Genomic DNA, 22,920 nt, shown 5'->3' with positions numbered 1-22,920 from the left:
CGACTAGAGTATGGATGACCTTAAGGAGGCGCGATACGACTGATGTACGAGATTGAGGAGTGGAGAATCGATTTCATACTTACAGCGGCAAGAATACCAATTAGTACCACTCCAAGCAATCCTGAGGCTCTGCTGATTTCGGAAAGGGTGAATAGAGTCTGTCAAGGGAACGGACGTGGACTCAGCCATGGTGTGAAGCATTGGGGAGCATCCTTTTCATGAGAATCCTCTCGTCAGGATACTGGCACCCGACCGAATAGCCACTTGGTACAGCACTGAGCAATAGCAGTGTCGAGTATGACCCGGGTTTATATCCAAGTGATCATTCGAGTCTAAATTCATGGAACCGAGTCCGTGCACAAGTACCATATGCCCAGAGGTTGCCAGAGCAAGGAATATTCGAAGTCAATAAGGAGGTTACAGAGCAATGCGGTTTCAAGTGCAGTCATAAAATGTGTTCCAATAGGACAACTATTCCTTCACTAACAAGACAGTGGTAAAAGCAGATGTCTCAGGGATGGGAGATAACAAACTCACCAATGGAGATCTTCAAGTTTGGTTCGGATGTAACTTATACCCTGATAGAGTGGTCGATAACCATGGGCCAGCGGTTGGCTAATAGCTGAGCTTCTCGTTCATCTACGGAATGTCCCCGCATAAAGAATCCGACAGTCACATAGTTCATCAAAGTCGAGGAACTCGTGAGTCTTTGAGAGTAGTGCGATTGCTTGAGGTGCTGAAATACCATGGTTTACAAGTTACCGTCCTATAATCCAATGCGCTCCAATGCGTCCGTGAATGGTCATCAGGTACGGAACGAATGCGCACCGTGTATATGTATCCACCCCATCCTCCAAGTGAAAGTTTACGTAGATGAACATTTCTCCAGCATCAGCAGGTTAGTGAGTGGGAACAGAGAAGGCCTTTGTCGTTGATGACATTGACACTCCACAAGACCTTCTATTCGACCTCTGGTAATCTTGGGCAGGGCTGACTATGTGTTTTCTTGGAAGTTCATCGGGCAAATGAAGGAGGAGCTTTTTCAGAGCTTTTTATTTCTCCGCTTGAGCAAGATGGGCGCAATTGGCTAAGAGGAACTCCATGTCGTCCCATTTTCAAGCAAATCATCGTATTAAAAACGGTGCAAATATACACCGTCCTTGGACAAGCCGTGTATCTACCTATTTGTAGGTGTTTTTGCACGTAGCTACCCTCGATGTTCAGTCCCGTATTCAATTTTGAGGCCTAGCTACGAAAGAAACGAAAATAGTGCTGAGTGCTGATAAAAGTGACCTCAAATATTCCCACACCACTTTCTTTCTCTTTTCAACGCATATGCCGCTGAAGTTGAAAGGCGCATCGACGCCTCCAACAGAACCATTTTCCTGGGATGCTCTACCTTCTCCATCTCCTCCTCCATCTGAAATTTCCGCTGTAACTGAACCTACAACAGTATGGCTTCCAGCGCGGGACATGAAGCTGTTTGGTGCTCGACCACTATCATCCACGTCTGAGATTGGTGTAATGAGATGCAAGGACTGTGATAAGCCAGTGCTCAAGAGTGCTGTTTCTGAGCATGCCGGTGGGTAATACGCCCGATTTGCTTGAAATTTGAATGAGATGGGGTTCCCTTTAGCCAATTGCGCCCAAATCCGGAACATCGCCATGATAGCTCAAGCGAAGAAACGAAAAGCTTCTCCTTCATCTGCTTCACTCCCCGGTGAACCCTCTTCCAAGAAGGCGAAAAAGTCAGCCCTGCCCAAGATTACTAAAGGTCGAATGAAAGGTCCTGTGGATTTTGACAAGCAATGCGGCGTCATAAACGACAAAGGCCTACCCTGTTCCCGCTCGCTAACCTGTAAATCTCATGCTATGGGTGCCAAACGAGCAGTCCAAGGCCGCAGTAGGCCTTATGATGATCTTCTGTTGGATTGGCAGCGCGAACATAATCCAAATTTCGTAGAGCCTGTGAAGAGAGAGACAAAGAAGGAGAAGAAGGAGAAAAAAGACCGGGAGAAGGCAGAGAAGAAGAGGGCCATCGAGGAAGCTGCAGTTCGACTTGGATATGATCCGAGTAGTAAAGAGGGAAGAAAAGCAGGCGCTGCTGCTACTGGACATACTATCACTACATCGTCCAAGCATGGACCATCTAAACGGCAGACAGCTGCAGCTGCCGCATCCTCTGCCCACACACTCGATGATGCCGATAATGAAAATTATGATGACCTGGATTCCGAGGCCGAAGTGGACGATCTCGCTGGTGCTGTGAGACAGGCTAGAACTCTCGGAGTCATCGCACAACCGCTGGCAGTTCCTGTTGATGCTGGGAGTTGGTTTGTGGAGAGGAGAGAGAGGTTCAGGTTGGCGTACCATATGATTGGTGTCGCGCTAAACCCGACCAAGATGTCGTCTAGGCGAACTTTCACTTGAGAACGAGGCAGATACATCCACGCGGTTTGCATGATTTTTTGACGACCTTCGGACGCATTGGATTACAGGACGGTAACTTATCAACAATTGTATTTCAGTATTACAGACAATCACACTATGCTCAATGTCCCCTCCCCTCCTCTCCATAAGATGCGAGAGTGTGCAGAAAAGTGACCATAATGTCGATGAAATTTGACACAAGCAAAGAGTCAGACTTGAAAGCCTCGGAAATCCTGATAGTCGAATATTGGTTCTCAATTCATCTCGATAATCGTGCATAATCGCGCAAGCTTGAGACACACCAGTGAACGTTGAACAACGAAGCCAGTGACCAGCAAATTATTTTATTCTGACTGTAATAGGAGGTCGTTAGACAAGTCAAGAGGAGCCGAAACGAGAAAGACTCCATAGTCGACGTACCGAACCAGCTTCACAGTGTACTCGTTTTATACTTTTTATGTACTTGGTGAGTCTAGGGGAATGGACAGCAACACTAGATGTGCTGGTTTAGAATATAAGATAAGTATATGCTGATATATATTGCAGTGGCCCATGATGATGAGTGACTCGGCGGGGAGAGAGAGAGAGAGTTGATCAACCACCACAGGCCACCATTTCGAAGCCAAGAGCGGGGGAAACTATGTACTAAGTACATGTACAGGTAACACCAAGTATCGTGTATTTTGAATATGTATTGTGTAAACTGTGTTCGTTGGTTGTAATGGTCAAAAAGTCTGGACAACAGATATGAGTGGCTGAAAAGTAAGTATAAGAAGATGGGAATGATAATGGGTGGAGAGAACATAGAGTCATAGAGAGAAAGCTAGGGAACATAGAGCCAATTTGTAGACTGATGAGTCCATGGTTTTGATCTTGTCGCCTGTAGCGTATGATATTACGCTCATGAGTCTTCGTCGTCGCTTGGCTCGGCGGGGAGCCATGTCCACAAAACAAAGACCGACAGATGGTTATCTCGATGGATATAGTAAGGGAAATAGCGAACGAGGGAAAATAGGGGGAAATGGCGCAAACTTGTATGCTCACATGTAGTAATATAGTCAGTGATAAGTAGTTACAACAGATTTTCAAGTCGCTTTGGGTCTATCTCGTACTCTGTTAAAGCAGCTCCTTCACATTCCATGATGTCCCCGTATACTCAGCTGGTTCCATCACAGCTGTATAGAGATCCTCCCAAACGGAAGGATTCCGAGGATCTGGCTTGTACACAAAATACGTTGGATACTCGATTAACCGAAGTTGGATGATCTGATTGTACACCTGGAGTGCATTTGAACCAGGATATATCCCACGGTACATTCCTCCTATTTTTCCCTTTCTTGGGCCTGAGTTGCCTAAGACGGTCCCTTTCGCTTTTTTTGATGGGAAATTCAACGTTCCCAGAAAGAGGTCAGAAGTTGAATGTTGGGTTCGACGAACGGGTTCAAGCTTCCATTGTAACACTTGGTCTCCTTCATCTTGATGCCTCTGAATGGCTCTTAAGCCCCAGCGCTCTCCAGTCTCTTGGCTAAAGAGCATGAGGAACTCATCATCGCGATGCAGTGTTGGAATGGCTGGTCCAGTACTGAAACCGAGGAATGTCCCGTCGGGTTGATAATGTCCGCGTTTGAGGTAGAGCTTTACTGCTACAGGGATGGCTATGATATATGATGTTCATGTTGATTAGAACCTTGCTACCTCGAAGATGCATTTGCTTACTTACCGTGACTGCGACGTTCGAGAAGGCCTGCCGTATCATTCAGAGCCTCGAACATCGGCAGGGGTGTAGCTATAATCCCAAGAACACTTGAAAGAATGACGAGGACAGTGAGTCGAAATGCGAGAGTTTGCAGTAGAGTGACCATGATGACACCAAACTGAAGAGAAAGCGATAAGAGAGGGAGGTACAGATTGATACAACTGTAGTTTGCAGTTAGCAATAAGTTGTATCAAGAGTGCAGAGCTAGGAGCCAAGATGGGAAAGGAGATATGCAACATACCGAACCAGCGTTGTGTACTTGGTGAGTGAGTGTACGCGGGGGATTAATATGAATGATGACACGAAGAATTTCTGGTTTCGAATTGCGTCGTTATAGCCTGCCAAAGGGCTGAGCTGGGCTGAGATGCTGCTATGTAGAGACATTAGACTGATGCACCCACCGTCGGTTTTTCCGGGTTTCTCTAAGCTTCCATAATGAGCCTTGATGACACCAAAAAGATAAGGAAATTAGGAAATTGAAGCGATGTAGGACTTGAGAATCGCATCGTCTCGATAATAGCATGCAAATAACAACGACGTTGAATTTTTCCAGTTCAAAATCTAAGGATACACATTGTATATATGATGATACAAGTAGGGTAGCGCTAAACTCCAGAAGTTCCTAACATATGTTAATTAACATGGTTAATAACAGGTTAATAACAGGTTAGTAACATCATCCCAAAAATACCATGTTAGACCATGTTAAAATTATATTAGCACCTAGTCAGTAATGTACAAGTGGGCTGAACATTTTTTAATGTCTTTTCTCATGTCTGAGTCCATATTGCCTACCAATATCAAGCAAAAGTTGCTTTGGCTGAAAACTCTTATGCAGTTCACAGTTCTTCCCAAATTCATTTGAGCTGGAAGGGATAGTGCTTGAAAATGAGGCCAATCTGTCTGCCACACTGCTAAAACAGGTGATCCTTCCCCTCTCTTTGTTGCACTTGCTGAGCCAGAGGTAACAATGTTGTTTTGAGTGAGCTAGGGACTGAAAATATCAATTGGGAGGCTATTTGAGTAGTTTAACATTCACATACATTCATAACATGTTAATATTGAGGGTTTTAACTTGTTACTAACAAACCCGTGTGAATGTTAAAATCATGTTATTAACTCATGTTAAATTGCACTTTGGAGGGCCCGATGTTAATAACATGTTATTAACACCTCCAAACCAATTTAGCGCTACCCTAGATACAAGTTGCCGTGGTCCATGAGCAACTTGGAGGGGAGCCTTATGCCTCCTTATGCGCGAAAACTGATGATCATTAATAATTGATATGAGAAAATGAACAACACAGCACATCATAATAATCAGAGGTTTCATCGAAGGTTTCAAGCCACTTTACTAGTACTATCAGGTTGCATACACTTCTTAAGAAACTCCCTCACGTCCCATGTTGAACGTTGACCGGTGACCGGTGATCCCTCATACTCTGCCAGCTGAATACAAATTCTCCCAAACCAGAGAATTTTCAGAATTTGGCCTGGGCCGAGCCACGGGTAACGCACTCGGGAAGGGCACGGTTGATTTTTCAATTTTGATAATTTTACTAACGCACTCGGGAAGGGCACGGTTGATTTTTCAATTTTGATAATTTGTTGCCGGTTTATTGCCGGTCCGCCGGATATTTGATATCAGCTTTCTCGCACCATACCTTGAGTTTCAATGATTTTATGCATGCAGTAGGAGCATTTTTGTGGCCTTCAAACTCTTAAGTAGATACACTGTCATCTTTTGCCTTCTAGTTACCTCAGGGATGATAAATATCCGGGATCCCTTTGAGTATTCATGTCTCCACTCAATTTATCTCAATTTACAATTTTGAAGGTGTTACGATCACTTCTTTTTCATCTTATCTTTCTCCTTATCCCTTGTCTTATCTTTTATCTTTTGTCTTATCTTCTATCTCCCTTATCCTATATCTTGTCTTATCTTGTCACCTGACCTATTATTTATGCTTACTGATACAACATGCGCTTTTCATTTACTTATATTAAACACAGCAGTCTCACAACACGTATACAGCATGGCGATCGAGCTTTCATTACTTACACATTGCTTTACTTATGTTCTACTCATGTTTACCACTAACCCAGGGCGTTGGGCATTACTAGGGCAGAGGGTTGTTCACTAGTATATAGACTGTAGCTACTTGCTGTATTTCCTTAGCTTTGATCTCGTCTATTCTACCTGGTTTAGTCCAGAACTTTGCTTACTTCCTTTATCGCTCCGCTGCCTGAAGTTTTCTTGAGTGTGACACCTGGTGACATCTGTTACTAGAACCAGTCGCTGACAGAAGATCAAAGCTATTCTTACCACCTGTCACACGCTACGCAATCATATCCCTATCACAATTGTCCCCGCTCACATTTTTACCAACCCTTCACAGACTTCTACTCTCTATTCGAGCAGTGTCACCTATAGTACAAAGGTGTAACGTTGAGTCCGACACCGTACTGGCAGACGAAAGCGTCGACTGATCACTAATCTTCGGAGAGGGGTCTTCGCGTGCACAACGAGCTCCATTCCTAGACAGGGAGGGTGCATCTGTTCATCAAGCGAGAGTGGAAGGCTGCTTCCCACATCATTGTACTCTATTTTCGAAATCTCTCCCACATTACTCTCAACTTCTACAAATCCAATCATACATTTTCCCATCATCACCACCGGGTTGCATCAGTAACTCGTCTTCCTTACAACGGATTTTACTTCAAGAATAGGACGACCTAGACTTTCGGTACAAACCGATCGTTACCGTACCCCCGATTCATCTGCTCCATCCACTTCATCTTCCATTGAACGAAATATCACCTCATTCATACCTGCCTACATACCACCCAACTTCCACATGTCTAACCCTACTCCCGCTCCCACCACCACTACCTCCAATATTCATGGCAAGTCATTGCTCAGAGAGCCTAGCATCTTTGATGGCGACAAAGCCCAGTTCAAAGAATGGCGCCGTACCCTCTTTGCCTACATTCGTGATCCGAGGAATAGGATTGTCACAGACAGTGAAAGAATCGACATTGCGGTCTCGTATATGCGAGGTCCCAAAGTCAGTAGCTGGGTCCAGAATTATACGGACGATAATTTCAATGACGACGAGGAGGAATGGAAAGTCACCTGGAAAGGATTCAAGGACGCATTGAATGCCTCCTTCCTAGACAAAGGACTCACAGAGAATGCTCAGGAGAAGCTAGAACATCTCCGTCAAGGCCCCAATGAGAGGGCAGAGGATTTCTTCAAGGAATTTGAAGTCATCATGCGAGACGCCGGATATGCTAAGGATGCCCCCTACGTCATCAGGCTAATTGAAATGAATGTAAAGCCGAAGCTGATCGACCAAGTATATGGCACCAGCAATGAGCGAATCGAGAAATTCGATGAACTCAAACAGAAGATTATCAGTATCGATGATATGTGGTGGCGTCGTGAGGAAATGCGACGAAATTGGTCAAGCAGATACCAGCGGAATGCTGGGCAAGGACCTAGTAGCCAGAGATGGCAACCACAAATGACACAGGCTCCCATAACTAAAGCTCCAACCCCTGCGGTACCCACCCAGGATAGGAAAGACGGTACTGGAACAACTTTCAAAGGTGCAGGCAGACCAATGGACATCGACGCTGCGCGTCGCAACAAGGAATGTTTCCATTGTGGCAAGCAAGGCCACATTGCGAAGTTCTGTCCAGAGAAAGCACCGAAGCCACAGTTCGTCAGAGGCATGTGGAGCCGGATGACACAGGAGGATCAGGAGACCATGGCCAAAGAATTGGGTTTTGTCCTGCCCCAGCAGTAGACGCAGGTCTGCCGGGGCCAATCTCAGAATCAGTATCGGACTTTTCGTCATCGTCATATGTAGACAGTCAATTTAGTTTTGAATTTGGTAGTACTGGTACACCCAATAAAAATAACTTATCTACAATGACGACCCGAGCTGAGAAAAAACCTGTGAGATATGAACCAAACACACCTGAATGGGTGGCGCAGCGGTTACAAATGGACAAACTCCCTATGGCTATAGGAATCCTTAGAGCCTGGATGCCTGAAAGTCGTGTCAGAGAAGCATCGGAAAAAACGGTATTGGCTATACGAAATCTGAGTCATGCAACCGCAACTGAAGCAGTTACCAATCTCAAAAGTCGTAAGAGATTCGTCCGAGGTACCCGAGGACGTGAGCTAAAGTTGCGAACCACTATTGAGAATATTGACAATGGTGTACAGATTGAAACGGAAGCCCTCCTAGACAGCGGAGCCACAGGGTCCTGTATCAATAAGGATTTTGTAGAACAGCACCAGCTCACTGTTAAGGAGTTACCAGTCAAAATGCCGGTCTATAACGCCGATGGCACTCTGAACAAAAATGGTTCCATAGAAGGCTATGTACAAGTCCGAATGGTGATAGGAGATCATGCTGAACGGATAGATATGGCAGTTACCAATCTAGGCAAGACAGATATCTTTCTAGGCATAGACTGGCTACGTTACCATAATCCTAGCATTGATTGGAAGGAATCTACGTTAACGTTCGAACGTTGTCCTGACAAATGCGGGTATTTGCCACACTATGAATCACCTGAGGATGATGGTACAGAGGAAAAACTTGTCGATGGTGAAAGGATCTTCTGGTTCGATTGGGATGGGTATCTTTCTGACCAAGGCCATATCAAAGTACAAACTGCTACTACAGATGCTGCTACTCCGTACCTTGCCGAGTATGCTGATGTATTTAGTAAAAAAGACTTTGACCAAATGCCAGAAAGACGTCCATGGGATCATGCCATAGAGTTAACGCCAGGCTCCAAACCAGTTGACTGTAAAGTCTATCCCCTCAGTCCACCGGAACAGAAGGCTTTAGATGAATTCCTAGAGGAAAACCTTAGATCGGGACGAATACGACCATCACGCTCACCCATGGCTTCACCTTTCTTCTTTGTCAAAAAGAAAGATGGAACACTACGGCCTGTACAGGATTATCGAAAGCTAAATGACATGACTGTCAAGAATCGATATCCACTCCCGTTAATCCAGGAACTCATTGATAAACTGAAGAATTCCAAGATCTTTACCAAAATGGATGTCCGATGGGGATTTAATAACATCCGGATCAAAGAAGGAGATGAATGGAAGGCAGCATTCCGAACAAACAGAGGCTTGTTCGAGCCCACAGTTATGTTTTTCGGACTTACAAACTCACCCGCCACGTTCCAAGCATTCATGAATCACATCCTTCGAGAGCTCATTGATCAAGGACACGTCATTGTCTATATGGATGATATCCTTATCTTCACGGACAACATTGAGGAACATCGGATCATCGTCAGAAAGGTTCTTGACATCCTAAAAGCCAACAAACTGTACTTGAAACCTGAAAAGTGCACCTTTGAGGCTAGGGAAGTTGAATATCTTGGAATCATCGTAGGCAATGGACAAATCCGGATGGACCCAAAAAAGGTTGAAGCAGTTCGAACCTGGCAGCCACCACAGAAAAAGCGCGAACTACAATCGTTCTTAGGGTTTTGCAACTTCTTCCGCCGGTTCATCCAAGATTTCAGTAAAATTGCCAAACCCCTAACACGGCTCACAGGGAATGCGACTTGGGAATGGACATCTCTTGAACAAGATGCGTTCAATCAACTGAAAGACCGGATCATCGAAGACGTCACTCTCATTATCCCAAGAGAGACTGGAAAGTTCCGGATTGAAGCTGATTCTTCCGATTACGCAAATGGTGCTGTCTTATCGCAAAACGTCGATGGAAAGTGGAGACCAGTAGCCTTCAGGTCCAGGTCACTTAACGAGGTTGAACAAAATTATGAAATTTACGACAAGGAGATGATGGCCATCATGGATTCTCTAGCAGACTGGAGACAGTACTTGCTGGGCGCAAAAGAACCTGTTGAAGTCTTTACCGATCACCAGAATCTCCAGTATTTCCGGAAACCTCAGAAGTTGAATCGACGACAAGCCAGATGGGTAGTTGAAATTGCTGAATACCATATTGAGCTCTTCCATAAGCCTGGGAAATCGATGGGAAAAGCCGATGCTCTGTCAAGGATGTCAGGCCTTGAGAAAGGGGAGAATGACAATACCGACGTCACACTGCTAAAACCAGAATTTTTCATTTCTCAAGTAACGGATCAGACATCTACCCCCAAAGACGATCTGCTTAATCTCATCCGAAGAAAGAAAAACCAGCGAGACAAGTTAGTACAGGTTGCCCTCGAGTCTAAAGACAAGGAATGGCTTGAAACCGAGGATGGACTAGCAGTTTGGCAAGGACGCATCTATGTCCCCAAGGACAAAGAGCTCAGAGGACGAATCATACAGGCACATCATGACGCCCAGACAGCAGGACACCCTGGCCGCTATAAAACTATCGAGTTAATTACACGCAACTACTGGTGGCCAGGAATCAGTCGAGACGTCAGGATCTATGTGGAAGGCTGTGAAAAATGTCAGGCCACAAAGACACATCGTACAAAACCCGTAGGACCATTACATCCACATGACGTACCATCCGAGCCTTGGGAAATCATAGGAACAGATATGATTGGCGAATTACCGGAGTCTGGAGGGTATAATGCCATCAGCGTGTTTGTTGATCACTTCACGAAGAGGTTACGGCTCTTTGCCACACATACTACGATAACATCTGAAGGAATGGCACGTGTCTATCGTGACAAAGTATTCCCGATCCATGGAATGCCCCGGAAGATTGTCCACGATCGCGGCCCTCAGTACCATGCCCGCTTCATGAAGGAACTGTACAAGTTGCTAGGAATCGAAAGCAACTATACAACTGCATACCATCCTCAGACTAATGGCCAGACGGAACGGATAAATCAAGAAATTGAACATTACATCCGTCTTTTTGTGAATCATCATCAGAATGATTGGCACGAATGGCTTCCTATGATGGAGTTTGCATATAACGATCGAGTACACTCAGCTACAAAGGTTTCGCCCTTCTACGCAGACAATGGCAGACACCCATACAAAGGAACCACACCGAAGATGACGTCACAAAACCCAACAGCACAGGAGTTTGCCGATAGTATGAAACGGATCAGGGAAGAAGTAGGATCGGCGCTAAAAAAAGCTGCTGAGGACATGAAGCGCCAATATGACAAACACCGGAATGAAGCGATAGAGTATAAGGCTGGTGATAAAGTCTGGCTTGAAGGAACCAACATAACGACAGATCGCCCAATGAAGAAACTCGGGGATAAACGATTTGGACCGTTTAAAGTCCTTGAAAAGATCGGATCCAGCTCATACAAACTCGACATCCCTCGCACGTGGAAAAGAGTCCATAATGTCTTCAACGAAACACACCTATCCCCGTACCATGAACCCCAATTCCCGACACAACCCCGAAATACCGAGCCACCTCCAGAAGTAGTTGGAGAAGAAGAAGAGTACGAAGTAGAAGAGGTTGTGGATGCACGCAAATATCGGAACGGCATCCAGTACAAGGTAAAATGGAGAGGTTACGGACCACATGAAATGACGTGGGAACCTGCAGCTAATATGACGAATGCCAGAGAAGCTGTTCAGGACTTCCATAAGAAGTATCCTAACAAGCCCAGGCCTCGAACCCTTAAACGGATTGAGATTCCGATTGCTCAATTTCCCACTGAATTGTTCCGACAAATACCTACACCAGACATAGAACCAGTCCCAAGTACCATGCCATCTGAAGCACTTGTCAACCGACTTGCGCGTCATGGAATTCGCGCCTTAAAGGGGGGGTAATGTTACGATCACTTCTTTTTCATCTTATCTTTCTCCTTATCCCTTGTCTTATCTTTTATCTTTTGTCTTATCTTCTATCTCCCTTATCCTATATCTTGTCTTATCTTGTCACCTGACCTATTATTTATGCTTACTGATACAACATGCGCTTTTCATTTACTTATATTAAACACAGCAGTCTCACAACACGTATACAGCATGGCAATCGAGCTTTCATTACTTACACATTGCTTTACTTATGTTCTACTCATGTTTACCACTAACCCAGGGCGTTGGGCATTACTAGGGCAGAGGGTTGTTCACTAGTATATAGACTGTAGCTACTTGCTGTATTTCCTTAGCTTTGATCTCGTCTATTCTACCTGGTTTAGTCCAGAACTTTGCTTACTTCCTTTATCGCTCCGCTGCCTGAAGTTTTCTTGAGTGTGACACCTGGTGACATCTGTTACTAGAACCAGTCGCTGACAGAAGGAATTCATGCCTCTATCCTCAATTTATGGGGGTCATGCAGTCCTACTTAGGGTGTGATACAGAGTGCCTGTTACTTGGACTCAGAGCTCATATGGTAAACTCCAGCATAAGCATTTCTTCTAAGAAAAACAAGCAAGCTCAAAGAACTTGACTAGCTATTAAGACTAAATAACATCTGCAAAAGCTGGATGTTCACAAGAGCAATGGAGGCACTGTCTAGCTCCCAGCAATTCTTCAGTACTGCTGGGAGGACTTTCCCAGCTGGATAGTGCTGTCAGCTGCTTTCTGTTGAGGGATACTCCATGTGCTCGAGCCCATTCTGTACATACCTGAGACTTCTCCTTGTATGTAAAGTTACAAGACAGCATTATTACATTATACTATACAGTACCTAGGTAGACAACAATGGAATGCCTCTTGAACACCTCAGTTACTTTACTGAGTTAAACCTTGACACTTTCGAGCTCTTAGCCAACTTGAAGAATACAAATTTTACAGATGAACAGTTCAAAAACACAGAGAGCTATTGTACCAAATACTCTAGCTCATATAAAGAATAGGGTACAGCATCTTTCATTATCAATAGTTGGAATAAATGCATAAAGGGAAATGCATTGAAGGCTGGAGGACACTGTGTCATTCAATGGGCAATGATGCAATGATAGGCTATCAGTTTCACTGTGCCTTCTCCCAAGTGTGCTACCTGAGGAATTTATCATTCCTGAGGTACTTAGAAGGCAGAAAAATGATAGTGTATTCACTGAAGAGTTTGAAGGCCACAAAAATACTTTTACTGCATGCATAAAAGTGTCGATGGTGAGATATCAAATCCGATGGACCGGCAATAAACCGGCAACAAATTATCAAAATTGAAAAATCAACCGTGCCCTTCCCGAGTGCGTTACCACGGGTGTGAGTTCTTGAGATGCTTAGCAAATGATGATCCGCTAGATGAAGGAGATTGATGAGCGATGGGAGGGAAGAAGTACATTGAAGTTCCCCGTGGACACATCTCGAGTACAAGATCAAACACATCAGCAAATAATGAATTTGACCTGCAAATTTCTTTACTCTGGTAGATCTTGAATACAACTGTACTAAAAAATCAGGATGGCATAGCTGGAAGACAATGGTTAACCGTAGTGAACCAGCGTTTATGAGTTTTTTTTCGGTTCAGATTCGGAGTGCCTTATATGTTGCAGTAAGCAAAGACCATAGATATGTTATTCATGTGAGTGATTTGAAGGTGAGGAAAAAACTCGTGAACGATGGCGCAAATATGTATTGTATGTTTGCCTTCAGGTTAAAATGGAAACATCGAATAAAAAGTACGAAAATTTTGGCCCAGCAAGGTCCAACCAGGACTCGAACCTGGGTCACGGGAAATTCAGGCTGTGACATACCACATCAGAATCCCGTGTGATAACCTCTACACTATTGGACCATACTGGATTGCCAGCTCATTATCATTATATTCTTTATTTGTTTTGTTCAAACACATCCTTTACGTCAATTCCAACTTGATCTTAACTCCTACCAACATGTCAGATATCGAAGACCACGACGACGACAGACACGACGATGATGGAGAACACCCCTCACCTCCACGTCGGAAGCTTTATGAAGACGACGAAGATGACGAGGAAGAGGAAGAGGAGGAGGACGACGAACCGTCTACCAAGCCCAGCACGACGAAACACCGACACAAGAAACCCCGGACAGGACTCTCCCGTTTCCTGGATATCGAAGCCGAAGTTTCTTCCGAAGACGAAGAGGACGGTGAGGGAGCAGAAAGTGATTCAGCCATCGACGGGTTCATCAGCAAGGAAAACGACGGAGTTTATGGCGTTGGAGATGATTTAGATATCGATGACAGGCATCACCACGCTCGAGTAGACTATAAACGGCGACAAGCTGAGCGATCTGCTGAAGAAATTGCTCGTGAGCTCTCTGACCGTTACTCTGGACGGGGACTAGGTGGTCGTCGATTCACTGGTGAACTTTCTGAAATTCCTCAACGTCTTCTTATGCCTTCCGTACACGACGCATCTCTCTGGCAAGTCCGTGTAAAACCAGGTCGGGAACGAGAAATCGTATTTTCATTAATGCGTAAAAGTCTCGATCTAGAATATACAGCAAAACCCATGTCTATTTTGTCCGCCTTTCAACGAGATTCTCTACCTGGGATGATCTATGTCGAAGCAAAATCCTCACAACAAGTCGCTCAAGCCTGTGCCGGGCTAGTAGGTGTATACCCTTCTAGAGGAATCCACCTCGTTCCCATTGACGAGATGTCCTTGCTACTATTAATCAAAAAGGTGGACGCAGGTGAAAAAATCATTCCAGGAACTTGGGTGAGATTGAAAAGAGGGAAATACGCTGGGGATTTAGCTCAGGTCGTGGATGTTACGGAGAATGGTGATGAAGTCGGCGTCCGATTCGTTCCACGTATTGATTTAAACCCACGCGAAGACGAGCGTGGTTTGGGTCGAAAGCGTAAAAAAGGCAATGATCCCACTTCCAACAATAACCCTTCCGCTCGTCCTCCCCAACGTCTCTTTAATTACGAAGAAGTCTTGAAAGTCTACGGCCGCACCGCTGTCTCCAAACGAGGCCAAGTCTATGTCTTTTTCCAGGACACTTACAAAGACGGGTTTATCGAGAAGGACGTGAAACTAAACTCTATCATCCTTGAGGACGTCAACCCTACCTTGGATGAAATCACCATGTTCAACTCGAACAATCCTTTAGAAGAGAGCCTGGTGGACCTCAGCATCATCGCCGAAGCATCCCGCAAAGCTGCTTTAGCCGTTCTGCAACCTGGGGACCACATCGAGGTCTTCCAAGGCGAACAATCTGGCGTACACGGAATCGTGCAAGAAATTCAAGGCGAGACCCTCACCATCACCGCGCTCGGTTTAGATCTGGAAGGGCAAAAGATTGATCTCCCTGCAAGGTCTGTAAGGAAACGATTCAAACCCGGAGACCACGTTAAAGTGATGCAAGGGAAGAACGCTGGAGAGACCGGGTTGGTTGTTGCTGTTTCGGATACTGGGTCTACTCCATCGACGTCGAATGTGAATGCGAATTTAGAAAACGGCGAAAAGAGAAGAGAGAATACGGTGGTTACGTTCATTTCGGATATGACAATGCAAGAAGTGTCGGTATTTTCAAAAGATCTTCGAGAGGCTGCAGAGGTGGGTAATACAACCAACATTGTTGGTGAATACGAATTACATGATCTAGTCCAACTTGAGTACGTCCTCAATCTCCTCTCCCAAACCCATTTTTAATCCCCCTCTTCACAGCCCCCAGACAATCGGCGTTATCTATTCAACCTCCCGTTCCTCCTTCCTCGTTCTAACTCAGCACTCACAATCCCGACTTGTCCACCCGCATCAAATCCTCCAATCCCTCCGGCCAAAACCCAATTCAGTAATCGCAACCGACAAAAACAGCCACGAAATCCGACTCGGCGATACAATGCAAGAAACTGAAAACGAGCATCGGACAGGGAGAGTGCTACATATCTACCAATCGCATTTTGCATTCTTGTTTAACAGGGACGTAGCCGAACATGGTGGGGTTTTCGTTACTCGTGCGAGGAGTTTGGTGTCGGTGTCGCCGAAGGGGGGTGTAATTACACCCGGTGGTGCAAGTTCAAAAAAACCGACTTCTGATCTAACGAAAATGAACCCCCTCTCAGCTGGTGGCGCTTCCGGCGGCGGTGGCTTCGTTGGCTCAACAATTGGACGGGGACCCCGCGACAGGCTCATCGGGGCACACGTCGTAGTAATCAAAGGGCCACACAAAGGATACGTTGGGATTGTCAAAGACACTAACGGGGTTGGGTTATCTGGCGTAGCGAGAGTAGAGCTGAACACAGGGAACAAGGTGATCAGTATTGAAAAGGGGAAATTGCATAGGAAGTTGCCGGATGGGAGGACTGAACCCGTCGAGGGGCCTGGTGCGACTTGGGGGAGAAATGGTGGTGGTGGTGGTGGTGACAACAATTTCAATTTGCCAATGGGTGGACGTACACCTGGGTGGGGTGCTTCTGGTGGTGGCGGCGGGCGAACTCCTGGCTCTGGGGGTCGTACACCAAGCTGGGGAATAGGAGCAGGCCGAACACCCAACCCCTACGCAACTGGAGGACATCAAACCCCCGCATGGAACGTTAGTTCTAAAACACCCAACCCATACGCTGGGGGAGGTGGTGGACAGACACCTGCTTGGAGTGCAGGGAGCAAGACTCCTAATCCGTATGCTGCTTCTGCTGCTGCTTCGAGGGGTGGTGGGAGGACACCAAACCCTTATGCTTCCGGAGGAGGTGCTACACCAGGGCGAAATGCGTGGGGTGGGAAAGACAGTTGGGGATCCCCAATTCCAGCTGATAGTGGAAGCGGGATTGGTGGATGGGGTGCTGAGATTCCTGCTAGCACTTGGGCCGCACAGAACGCCCCCACCCCCGCATTCGCTTCAACACCCGGCTTCGCACCAACCCCCGCTATCCCCTCAACTCCAGGAGGCAACCTCAGCAGTACCAATACACCCTACTCCTCCATTAACCCTCAATACAGCCAATATTCCAACAATAGTAATACTTATGCATCCTACGGTGCTTATGCCGCTCCAACACCTGGTATGCTACCCACTGCAATTGGAAGAAGAGCCAATGAAGGTCCTGGTGAATACACCCCACCCCCAGACTGGCTACTCGCCCAACACTTAACCCCACACCTAACGTCTCTCCGGGTCAATATCTCCGGAACCAAACTGCCTCATCAACCCTACCTCGACGGTCTATACGAATCTCTCGACGCACATATCCTCGCTGCTTCCCGTGTAGCAGATAATTACGAACAAACAGCGTTGGTTAAAGTCGATCTGGAGAAATCTAGCGCTGTTACTCCAGCTCAACTTGCTGCTCTTTCTTCCACCCCAGCAGATCGTTCAATCCCAACTAAATTCCTCCTCCCCGTTCCCCCTTTATCACAAGACGATACCGCTATCGTGCTCACTGGTCCACGGCAGGGCGATAAAGTCAAACTAAGACAACGTCCAGATTCCGGGAGCCCGACTGAGCTCGTTGTTGTTGAAAGTGTTGATGCAGGTGGTAATGCGAGTGGGACTAACGGGACCGAAGGAGGCGCCTTTTGGGAATGCCAAAAAGATTGGATGTGTGTATGTTGGTAATGAACTCACCCTACATTGTATAGCAATGTCACAGGACAGTAGGGTTTCCTAAGCATCAGATGTAGTGTTATGTGTTATTTTCTTGTCTCCCCCCCTTTGCTCATAATATTATCTCCATTTCGCAGCTAATGTCCAAGTGAAGGCATCTTCTTCCTCCTGGTTGTCTGTGAAGTCAACTTCCAGCGCATGATGGTCTAATAGTGTAGAGGTTATCACACGGGATTCTGACTCAGTAATTTCCCGTGACCCCGGTTGGAGTCCTGTCAGTGTTAGACCTTCGATCTACTATCGTGACGTTTAGTTTACAACTTACATGTTTTAAGAGAGGGGTATGTTTTCAGTATATTACCATTCGCACAATTTCCCTGCACCTTGCTGATAGTTCTGGTGATGATTTTCATTCAATGCTCAAAAAAATTCAAAACCAGCAACCATGATTATGACCCCGAGGAAAGTTCGCAAATATTGAGAGAGGACTTGGTGTAGAGCTAGTCTCAAACAGAGAGGACCTGCACATTGTCAAGCAAACAGCTGCTTAATTATGGGGTTAGGTGCAGCACAGGCACATGCAGATATTCAAAATGCACTAAATTTTGATGATGCCTTAACATGCCTGTCAATGACTCCCCAGCTTGCGCAATTAGGGTACCCCCCGAGTGCGGCAATTTTCTTGAGGACAATGTGATATAATTATTCCATATTATATCTACTTGGTGTAGTTGGTTTATTTGTTGACCTCTAGTAGTTTCAGTTCAATCAGAGCTATTGTCAATCGTTGTGTTACAGTAATGAAATCTCTTGACATGATCTACTCAATCAGGACACAGTGCATTTCCGATCCCTTTACCAGTGATCATTCAGATCAACTGCTCCCTACAGGGTCATCTGCCTTGCTTGCATGGGTTTCAGCATTTAAGTTGTTGCATTTACATATATGTTGTACAAATCAAAAGAAGATTCTCAAAAAATTGCGGGAAAAACACTTAAGAGTGTAATGGAAAGAATATGAATATGGTAGAGGAATGTGTACAAGTAGGGAAAGATAAAACCAAGGTGTAAAAGGCTATGAGAATGACATGAAAGGAGAATGTGGAATATGGAAAGGCTCGAGGGGATCGGAAACTATCAATACCATTTAACAATCTTACACTGTAAACCAATGCCAAACAAAACATATGTTCAAACATTGTGTTGAGTACTAGACTGCTTATAAGCATAGCATTAAGCCAGAAAGAACATTATGCAAAATCAAGCTCATTACATTGTAATCCCATTAGTTAGGGGTTATGACACTGGCAACTGGGACATGCTACTGGAGCATGTGTGCCCCGCATTGTATTATTATCATTCACACAATTCCCTGCTGGGCTGATCTTGCAGGTACCTCCCCCATCTCTACATTGCTTTGCATCACAGTAGCTGTAACCTTGAGCTGCCACAAAGATGCAATCACTAGCTGAAAGTCTCTTTGTGAGTTCAAGTGATCTCTTGTTTTGGTGATTCCCCTGTGCTGGAATAACAGATCCAGAAACTAGCATAAGATTGACACTGCTGAGAAGCATGATGGAGGTCACTGTAATCTGCATTGCACCAGTGTTCCTGTCTGTCATAACCCATAGTAAGCTTAAAAGTTATTGAACAAAGTTGTTGCTCATAAGACATACTGAATATATGCTTGTCAGGGATGGGTGAGTAAAAATAAAGAACTTGGGCAATGCCTTCAAATTGACCCGCACTGGAAGCAGAGGGTTCAATGAAAGGGAAGGCTAAAAGCAGAGGCCAGACATACAATTTGAAGTAAAGAGAAAAGAGCCAGTCTGAAGGACTTGAGTTGAGAAGCTCATTTTAAATACCAAACTCATTGCCAATTCTGGATCCTTGGGGATGTAAGGAAAATGCGCCCTCAAGGGTAAGATGGGCACAGAAGCTTCCGACCAGACCGATCCCAATTTCTTGCAACCGTACGGGTTGTAACATAATGATATATTTAATGGTCTACATCTCAAAAAGTATTTCTTCCACATGGAACTAATAAATTATGTAACTGGTCAGAGGTGAAGGTATGAAGCTTTACATACTAATAATCATGGGGGCTTGATATTTTTTTGAATTTACATGTAAATTTGATGTGGAAAAATTTGCCGGGTTTAATGCCAAATCCTTGTAACAGACCCACTAAGCATCCATGCATTTAATATTGGAAAAGGAGCTGTCTCGGGCCACCAAGTGAATATCGGGGGTATTCATATTTGCGAACATTGGAGAGTTTGGTTGTGATATGTTTTGAAGGTTACGACATTTGAGCTGCTGGTTGCATTTGCGTTTTTTCATGTGGAAGACAAGGAGTTAGGATAGGATGGTCAGGTGTCCTAATTTGTGAGTGAGAGTTGGAGAGAAGGACGGATGTGAGGAAAAGATAGAAAGGGAAAAGCCGTGTCAGGGGAATTGAGTATTGCGCCACATAATAAAATCGGCAATCTCTCAAGCCTCTCTTGTATATGTAGAACATATGTACTTCAGGTTATTACTTGAAAGCTCATTATTCTCCCTCAGTCTTTACTAAAGTGATTTCATATACAAGCCGGAATTTACATGTAAAACTAGTGGGTCAGAAGTGGGTGCAAAGTCAGTGTGCAAAGGAATAGAAGGGTCATAGCAATATCAACGTGATATTCAAACAACTTCCGGAGTTTTTGTCGGCGCTCCGATTTCGATACTACACAAAAGATTAATGATGTGGGTGGTACAGAATGTGCATTGTGGGTGAGGAGAATCATGTACAGATATACCAGAAAATACCGAACACACCATCATCACCAAGTCAATACATCATGAAATTATATTGTGTGTTTTCACGGGTTCATGCCCCTCTCCATGTGGCAATTCTACCGACGAGAACTTGAATCAAATCATACACCCAACTGAACTTGGCCAATGCTCATCCTGTGTATCTATGAACACATAGGCAACAACTGGAGAAAATGCTGCTCCCTGTAGAATGTATTCTGCATCTCTGATACTCTCGAGAGTCTGAATGAACCCTTCCAAGGGTATTTCCTCGTCAGGAGGAGGGACTATCCCTCGGAGATCATAGTATGCTTTGTTGAAACGTGGTCCGAAACAGGTTTGTCTGCCTCCTTTTCGACTGATGTTGAAGGCAAGAATGCCAAATGGATTGGGGACAATTGGTGCAGGTGAATGACGACGTGGGGGAGGAAGATGAGAGGAAGAATTTAGGACCGTCTCTGGAATTCCCAGGGCATTGGAAGAATTGGACTGAAGTAATGGTGTCATTCATGAAACACTGAGTGTATGATTTATGCAGCCCACCTGTCCCATGTTTAGAGTAAGTACTGGTAGTAGATAGCTTAGGAGTGCACCTACCACCTTGTCTGGCTTGATACAATGCTTATAAGCAACCTACTTTGACATGTTATCAATGCATATGAATCAAGCAATTTGTGCTATTTCCGTTCATGTAAGAAACATGCTGCTCTCTCCATGAGGTGATCGATGTATATTGGGATTGCGGGCTTAGTTGAAGCTGCTGTATCAGAAACTTCTGCAGAGGTTTTACCATCCAATAAAGACATTGCTTACTTACCGTAGTTCTCCTCGCCCATATCGGCCTTCTTCGAAAGCGCTGGAAAAAGATCCGGGCAAATGAATGTTTAAGTCGGATCCAAGATGGGGCCCACAACATGAGGACAACTCATCGATATTTACACAACGCCCACTCTTGACCCACTGTTGGTGTTTAGACCTCCAGCTTCATGAAATTCATTCAATAGAGGGATCATGGAATGCTGAAGTGCCGAGCAAAAATCAAAACACTTAAGTATCAACTGGAAGCTGCCTAACAGCAAAAAAAACCACTCACCTACACACACAGATTACAATGAGCCAAACTATTGAGGTCCGTATGGGAGATGATGGCTAAACCTTCTCTGAGTGATACTAAAAGCCTACCATTATGTTCTACCAGCCAAATTCAGTAACAGATGTCACTTCCCCTTCACCAGAAGAAGACCTCGAACGTCCTTATCCTATCCCTGGGATTGTTGTTTTCAACATTGGAAAGACCGAGCGTAAACGATTGGACACCGGTCCAGAATGGGAGGCAGTCAGGCCATATCATCAGCTTCTGCTGGAAGCATTAATAAAGATGCTGAGGAAGACTCAAGCGAAGAAATATACCGTTCAAGGAGTGTCGGTGTCGGCAGGGGCACAAATCGTGATTGACACAGATGACGAGGATTGGGCAAATTTTGTTGACTGTAATTAAAGGGTATATCTAGGGTATACGAGCGGCAAACGGGGTATTTACAGCTCGGCATGGAAGCTCATGGAAGACTCGTAACGTGATCATTTACATTCTGGATATGCGCATATTGTTGAACGGCTTTGAATTTGAGGACACGTCTAGATATGTGCCTTGAATTGCCATTGAGGTGAACATGTATCCCTGCTACAACAGCCATGCAAGTGCCCACATCGTGAGTGTTCGAAATAAGAAAGGTGATTTGTAAGCGCTTCGCGTTCTACACATCCTACACCCATCATATCGATATCAGATTCAATCCCTCTTCTTGGAACCTCTTTCGCCATTCTAGTCACTATTATTGGAACGAATCACCGTTCCACCTGTTGATGAGCTGAAGGTTTCCGAGATCTTCTCTTCTTCACACTCGACAAGAACTTGTATGGCTGCAGTGAATGCTGAAACTTGCTGAAATCAGTTCCAGGATTTATCTGGCTTTGTTGTCAGAGAAGCAAATAATTGCAACTCGTTCAACGATCTCATGCTGCGCTAACATATCCCATTCGTTGAATATCTGAATTCTTACAGAGCAGAAATATCAGTGTCTTCCAAAACATTCCTGTTACCATGTCCACTCAATAATCTGTAGTAGTACCCCAACTCTAGCGATTTTGCAAGATTTAACATCCTATTGTTTGAGAGGTACGGTCCCATTGAGGTTCGAGAAACGATGCTACACTACGCTTATGTGTGCCATGGTCAAACGTCAAAGAGTTGCCGAAAATGCTCTAGATCGGTTTTGGTCGAGATAAGTCGAATGACTTCACTCAGTCTTCCTTGTATCCTGACCCGACGCGACTGTTCGCCCACTGGGAACGTTCAATCAAGCTCAATCCTCAAAATGACGAGTCGCATCTGAATGCATCTTGTCACTGACTGCAAACTCAGATGAGCTCCTGCCCATTGAACGTTCGAACGTTTTTGCCTGTTTCAAGACTTACAATCCAGAGCACGAAACCCACCTGTCGAACTTAC

General features: G+C 45.1%; 4 protein-coding genes and 2 non-coding genes across 6 annotated transcripts; 4 read left to right on the top strand and 2 right to left on the bottom strand.

Annotated features, from left to right (window-relative positions):
• Positions 1–1,335: 1,335 nt before the first annotated feature.
• On the top strand, positions 1,336–2,403 carry C8R40DRAFT_1012868 (SCA7, zinc-binding domain-containing protein; the record flags this gene model as incomplete). Its single annotated transcript, XM_046222884.1, has 2 exons — positions 1,336–1,582; positions 1,637–2,403. Coding segments are annotated over 2 exons (1,014 nt in total), but the record flags the coding sequence as incomplete, so codon positions are not given.
• Positions 2,404–3,060: 657 nt separating this feature from the next.
• Positions 3,061–4,610, bottom strand: C8R40DRAFT_1089182 (uncharacterized protein). The gene is made up of 4 exons (XM_046227436.1): positions 4,428–4,610; positions 4,151–4,347; positions 3,475–4,085; positions 3,061–3,402 (listed from the first exon to the last, which is right to left on the bottom strand). The coding sequence occupies exons 1-3, from the start codon at positions 4,568–4,570 to the stop codon at positions 3,547–3,549; spliced, it is 879 nt and encodes a 292-aa protein (XP_046090239.1). The 5' UTR covers positions 4,571–4,610; the 3' UTR covers positions 3,061–3,402; positions 3,475–3,546.
• Positions 4,611–13,778: 9,168 nt separating this feature from the next.
• Positions 13,779–13,872, bottom strand: C8R40DRAFT_t50. Its single transcript has one exon. It is a non-coding gene; the product is annotated as a tRNA-Gln (tRNA).
• Positions 13,873–13,969: 97 nt separating this feature from the next.
• C8R40DRAFT_1167105 (uncharacterized protein) lies at positions 13,970–17,624 on the top strand (the record flags this gene model as incomplete). The annotated part of the gene is made up of 2 exons (XM_046230953.1): positions 13,970–15,684; positions 15,737–17,624. The coding sequence occupies 2 exons, from the start codon at positions 13,970–13,972 to the stop codon at positions 17,622–17,624; spliced, it is 3,603 nt and encodes a 1,200-aa protein (XP_046090238.1).
• A 191-nt stretch (positions 17,625–17,815) lies between these two features.
• Positions 17,816–17,901, top strand: C8R40DRAFT_t53. The gene has a single exon. It is a non-coding gene; the product is annotated as a tRNA-Gln (tRNA).
• A 3,692-nt stretch (positions 17,902–21,593) lies between these two features.
• C8R40DRAFT_1089149 (uncharacterized protein) lies at positions 21,594–22,158 on the top strand. The gene is made up of 3 exons (XM_046227435.1): positions 21,594–21,768; positions 21,822–21,899; positions 21,952–22,158. The coding sequence occupies exons 1-3, from the start codon at positions 21,626–21,628 to the stop codon at positions 22,061–22,063; spliced, it is 333 nt and encodes a 110-aa protein (XP_046090237.1). The 5' UTR covers positions 21,594–21,625; the 3' UTR covers positions 22,064–22,158.
• The last annotated feature ends 762 nt before the right edge of the window (positions 22,159–22,920 follow it).

This window comes from Lentinula edodes, assembly GCF_021015755.1.
Source record: "Lentinula edodes strain Le(Bin) 0899 ss11 chromosome Unknown C8R40scaffold_5, whole genome shotgun sequence".
NCBI lineage: Eukaryota > Fungi > Basidiomycota > Agaricomycetes > Agaricales > Omphalotaceae > Lentinula > Lentinula edodes.
The sequence above is the reverse complement of the archived record's forward strand: the minus strand, read 5'-3'. Positions and strand labels throughout refer to the sequence as shown.